A 6,000-nucleotide genomic window follows, 5' to 3' on the forward strand; every position below is an offset into this window, starting at 1 on the left:
CAGTGTTTTCTCAGACTCAAACATGCATATGGATCTCTTAGTGTCTTGTCTACATGTAGATTCTGGTTTAGTAGGTGCGGGTGGTGTCAGAGTCGGCATTTCTAACCAGCTCATGGGTGAAGTGAATTTAATAGCTGAATTATATGTGGAATGGTGGGGTTTTAGAACATCTTTTGACATCTTGGTTTCTCTTATAAATCATCATTTTAATCTGGAAAACAAGACGCTCTCAATCTCCTACAGCTGCCTAGTTCTACTCTTTCCACTTGTGAAATGGAGTTAATAAGTCCATGTTGATAATCCACTGACGGCCAGAATATTGCTTTCTCATTCCAGGCAAATTTGGAGATTACTGGATTTAACCTGTTCCCCTCCACTTCACATAGAGTCCCTATGCCTGAAAGCCCATGACTGAGCTGCCCCCCTTCAGCACAAATGTGTGTGTGCATGTGCATGCACACACACACACACTCAGTTTGCACTTGCTCCTGTCATATCCCACAGAATCTGAGAAAGTTCTGCAGAATAAGAGCCTCATGCAGATATTTTAAATAAGTGGAAATAGCCTGTTATGGTATGGGTCTAGGTGTCCCTCCCAAGCTTCACACGGTCATAGGTGGCTTTTTCAGAGGTGGCTGACTCTAGAGTGTGATGCTGTGATTAAGGTCATTTGATTACAAAACCAGTACACTGATTGTTTTGGCTTCATCCTAATTCCAATAGTCTGGTAAAATAAAACAGGCAGAAAGATGCTGTTAAGGTTCCCTTGTTATTTTGATACCATCAGCCACCATGAACTGTTGTCCCTCTGCTGTGTGCCACTTTGACTTGGAGCAAGCCGATTATGGACTGAAACCTCCACAAACTGAGCTAAATAAACCTTTCCTCTTTTAACTGGGTTGTCAGGTATTTTGTCTCGGCAATCAAGAAAAGTATCTAAGACACAGCCAAAGAATCTATTGGTCAAAACCACTTAGCAAACTCCACCTTAAAAGGGGATTTTCTTCTTTGACTTCAAAAGACAGTTAAAAGCTAGCATTTCTAGATGAAAGGCTTTAGCAGTTGCCCTCCTGTCCTTCCATCTCTCCACAGCCCATGCTAAAGCACAGCTCAGTCTAGATTTGTCCCCTTCTGTCAAGAGCAAGTGTCAGCTTCAATTATTGTTTTGCAGATTTATTTGAGTCCTTTAATGCAGTTCATCAGAGAATGAGGTATTGAATCCCTGACCTCTGCTGCCTGTGAGCCCTGTACCACATTTGTTTTCCTAGTTTCTCTCCTCTTCCCTCTCTCTCGTTCCCCTCTCCTCTATCTCAGCACCTCCCCCCAGTTCCCAGAAAGTTTCTGTGATAAACTCATCTGTAGTCATCAAAGGAGATGCATAATAAAGGCATCATGTAACTGTGTTTGGGAGAGGAAAATCATGAAATCATTTTTTATTGATGGTGAAACATTCTAATTTGGTTATAAAATGATACAGATCAAATGTAACTATGTCTCAGGAGTTAGGATTTAAAGTTTAATAAATCTGCTCTTTTGATCTTTGCAATACTGCTATAGCACTATTTTTAATTTTCAACAGGTCCTCTTCTTAATGAAGGGTTCTACCCAGTGTGATTGAGCACAATTTATTTTGCAAACAAAGACACTTTTAGGAGTGGGATGGGCAGCTGGTGATTGGGCTCATGCATCTGCCATGTGCTGCGACTGTCTCAGGCTGAGACACATGGCCATTCTAATTACAGGCAGTTTGTGATGTGAGACAGTTTGGCAGTAAGAAGTGAATCAAAGTTAAAAAAAAATGCACCAAACAAAATTAAACAGCAAGGAGAACTTTAATCAAGAATACTGCGATGGAAGAGAGTTTTAACTCAACTCTGAATGAACCAGGGCCAGGTGGGGATTTACAGTCAGTGGGCAAGGTTAGGGGATGAGTGGATAGAAAATTACTGAGTGGAGTTTGATTAGGTATCTTAGGTAGTGAGGTTCTTGACCAGCTGTGCTTGGCAGGACAAGGATAGGGCCTAGTCAAGAGAAGTGCTCACAGAAAGCTGATTAAAGTCTGGTCAAGGAATAAGTTCTGGTCAAATCTCGCTACACACATCATAGATTTTAAATTCACTCTTGTCCACAGAAACTGTATAGTCTCCAATCACAAAAACTCACCTTTTCCCTGAGAAGTTCTTTCAAACATTTATTATGTTCTAATTTCTTTTCCTTTATGATTTCTTTTCATTTTCCTTTGTAAATCCAATTATTCCTGTATGTTTGATTAGGAAATTTTTTTATCTTCTGATCTTGGCTTCTACTTCAGTAAAGCTGGGGAGAAAATGACTTTGAAAAATGAAAAATGTGAATTGAATTGATCAAGGTTAGCATGATTGTAATTCAGCCAGGAAAGACCTCAAGGTGTGAGCCTCATTTCATGGTGCATTATTTATGGGGCTCAGAAGGAAGAGTGAAAACCATGTGTTTTCATACATGTCTCACACAGTGGAATCTCAGAGAAGAACCCAGTGCTCTCTGTAGCCCAGTCCTTACCACTGGGCCACCCCTTCTTACTCTGAGCATTGATTTCCTTGTCTGTAAAATGATGTTCTACTAGGTGACCTCCTTGGTACTTATCAGGGATTTTTTAAAAATTCTTTCATTCAATTTTAAAAGCTATTCTGCACTGGGATGTGCTTCCCAATTATATAAAATCCATCTTGAGGTTATTATAAAGATCGAATATGAGTGATGGTAAGTAAATCAATCTGAAAATAATGATTTATGGTTTAGATCTAAGATGGCCCCCAAAGGCTCATGTTATTGAAAAGTGATAGGATTATGTGAGTATTATGGCTGACTTTGGGTCAGAAGGTGGTCTGGTCAGAAGAGCTGGGCAACTGGAGGTGTGATCTGTAAATGTGTGTCTCCTTCCCCAGCTCCTCCTTTCATTTTTTTCTTCTCGTCTGCCGTGATGTGAGCAGCTTTCCTTTAGCAGGCCCTCCCACCGTGCTGCTTCTTCCTGGAGCCCACCAACTGTGTGAGGACTGATTCTTTTTAAAATGTGAACCAAAATAAGCCTCTCCTCCTTTAAATTGCAGGCACCCAGTATTTTATCTCAGAAACAAGGAGAATGATTCAGACAAAAAGCTACTATGAATTTAAGGTCTTGCTAACTGCCACACAATTACAATATACCTAACAACAAAACAAAATAAGCAAAAATCCTCCAATGTACATATAGAAAAACTAACAAACAACTGGTCAAACATCAGTCTCTTGAGTTGTAACTACTTATATGTATAATTACTATTGTTATTACAATTTATTCCACTTTGAGAAAAGTTTATAAAAACATATGGGTGGTTAGGTATAAAATTGAGATTTGATGCCAAATTGATAAATGAACATTTTATTCTGGAGGAAAAAAAACCCCACAAGCCCAGCTCCAAGCTTTCAGGTGGTCTAGATGGTAGGAGAAACCCTGTGAGCTACAGGAGCCAGCTAAAAGGGAGAGGTGGATTTTTCTTGGCTCTAAAACTAGGGGGAAGAACCAATCACAAGAATCTGTGTATAAAGGGCACAGAGGCATTTTGTGGTGCTTCTGTAGAGTTATTCTTGGTAGCAGGCCCTTGGTATTAATCCACTCCACACAGCAGTGTACAGAGTAACCATATTCAAATTGTCCAAGCTGCCCACTGAGCCCTGGACAAGGCAGGATCCCTTCCCTCATCCTTCAGGGTCTCTTCCCTCTTGACCATTTTACCCTACTTCTTGTCATTCTTCTCCTCTTGTTTAGTCCCCAACTATCCCCTCATTACTTCCTTAGCCTATAGGATCTGGATTTTCCTGTTGCTTTAATTCTCAGATTCTGGTGGGGATGATTCATCTTCATCACTCACCTCTCCCTTCAGATGCCATCCCTAGACCCAAACCTCAGAGCAGCTTTACTTAATCACATTAACAAAAGCCTCCTCTCTTCTAACATCATCCCTAGTTCTCAGCCAAAAGGGGTTCTGGGAGCTCCATTCTATAGAAGGTGCCAGTACAGGTCCCTTCTAGCCTCTATCCCCCTTCTGGAGCCAGGTAGAAAGAGGATGTGCCTACACAGAGCCTGGGTGTCCTATTCTGGCTTATACTCCATGCTACAGTTTAAAATCATCCCTTATAAAATACACATTGAAACTTAATCCTGATGAACTTGGTGGCGCAAGTTTGTAGTCCTAGTACTCTAGGAGGCTGAGGCAAGAAGAGTCCAAGTTCAAGCCCAGTCTGGGAAAATTAGGAACTTAGCAAGATCCTGACTAATATATATATATATATATTCCTAAGGGCTCCACCCTCACGAATGAATTAATTAATGCTCTTATGAAAGAGGCTTCAGAGAGAGTTTGCCCCATGCCTTCTGCCATGTAAAGGCACAACATTCAGCCCTTCTGAGGATGTGATGACAAAGTTCCATCTTAAAGGAAGCCAGGGCAGGCCTCATCAGATGTGAGACTGCCAGAGCCTTGCCCTGTCTGCACTGCTTTGCTATAGCAGCACAAATGGACTAAGACACTCTGCTTACCTGGATCCCTGCAGTTTTCTGTCCAAAGGACCCAAGACTATGAATCTCTGCCTTGGGCCCATGCTCCCAGTTCTGTCTGTGCAGTCAGCCTGAAGACTCTTAAGCCCAAGGAGTCATCACACATGGCTGTCTGCTGAGGTTTAGATGGGTCTGGGACATGGGCAAGGTACTACCTGTGTGTGCAAGCACCTCCTCTCAGTGGGAAATGGAGCCAGGCTTGGGGAGGAGGGGACAGCCCAAGAGCTGGGGATGGGCTCCACAATCTGAGTCTAGAATGTAAATGGGCCTTCTAGGTCTTTAAAAAGCTGATTTGTCATAGTAAGAGGGTAGGTCATCTTTCACTTAATTGTTGGTTAGCAATGGTTCTCAACTTGCAATTTTTTTAGAAATATGTGGGCCACTGTTTGTGCTCTCACTGCTTCCAGGGAATGTCAGGCAGGCCTTGTTTCTCTGCACAAGGATCAGTCAGGATGACAAGGGGCCTTGCTCACAGACCAGGATCTAGTGGTTTATAGGAGTCTCTGCCAAATCCTATAGAAATATCTTTCCTGTTCCCACCTTTTCTGTGGGGCTTCAGACTCTATTCTCAGTGGTTCTGCTCTTATTCTTATTTCTATTTTATTTTCTTTGTAGCATTGAAAGAAATCTCAAATTATCTTCTGTGATTCTGTGAGGGTAGAGGCTTGTGGCTACATCCCCTAACCATGGCAAATACTAAATCCTCATTAAAATCCTGGTGAATGAATCACTGAAGTGCTGTGTTGTTCCTGGACTGTGTAGGGTGTAAAGGTGACTAAGAAAGGTGCTCTGTCTCCAACAGGCCCCACATGTAGTCAGGAAGCAGTCCTGGAAAAGAAAAATAAAACTCTTTAGCTTTTTGTTTTACACTCCTGGAATTGTTCATTAACCTGGGAACAAAAATATATAAGTTGACTTCATTGGTGGATATCTGGGCAGAGAAAAGGTGTGGTAGGTATATAAGATCCAGGTAAGGGAAAGATCATTTCTGTTCATTTTTCTAAAGAGGTAGATATGAGGGAGCACTTAAGCTCCCAAGGACCCAACAGAACTGATGAAAACTGTCTTTGTGTGTCTTCCTGAAGAAAAATGGCATAGTGATTTTCTAAGAGGAAAGAGCATGTTATGCATTTTTTACCATTAAATTAAAATTTTGGCTTGAACAGGAGGCTAAAACTTCTGTAGCCCGCTCCTGGCCTTGGTAACTTGCCAGGCAGATGGCAGCCTCTGTGGATGTCACTGTCTATAGCAGCTCTTTCTGTATTCACTAATTCTTAGAACAAATATTAGGAGTGCATATTTTTAAATAAAATTGCATGATATCACCATATTCCCTTCCTATTTGACTTTCAGGACATCTATCAGTTCATTTGTTCTGAACTTACTATGTGCCAAACACTGTTGTGTGGGATCAGTGACAAAAAAAA

General features: G+C 41.4%; 1 protein-coding gene across 4 annotated transcripts in view; it reads left to right on the top strand.

The window, feature by feature from the left end:
- The window catches only part of Nek11 (NIMA related kinase 11), a 267,941-nt gene that overhangs the window by 257,759 nt on the left and 4,182 nt on the right, over nt 1–6,000 (top strand). The window contains exon 17 of one of the 4 annotated variants that reach the window (XM_010625449.2): nt 5,376–5,413. The exons of the other annotated variants lie outside the window; for them this stretch is intronic. Coding sequence (XP_010623751.1) covers nt 5,376–5,388 — 13 coding nt within the window. The 3' untranslated portion in view covers nt 5,389–5,413. Of the gene's footprint in view, nt 1–5,375; nt 5,414–6,000 lie in introns of those variants that run through there. 4 annotated transcript variants of the gene reach the window in all.

The sequence above is a fragment of the Fukomys damarensis genome, unplaced genomic scaffold (assembly GCF_012274545.1).
Source record: "Fukomys damarensis isolate Sample0158 unplaced genomic scaffold, DMR_v1.0_HiC HiC_scaffold_37, whole genome shotgun sequence".
In the NCBI taxonomy this organism is placed as follows: Eukaryota; Metazoa; Chordata; class Mammalia; order Rodentia; family Bathyergidae; genus Fukomys; species Fukomys damarensis.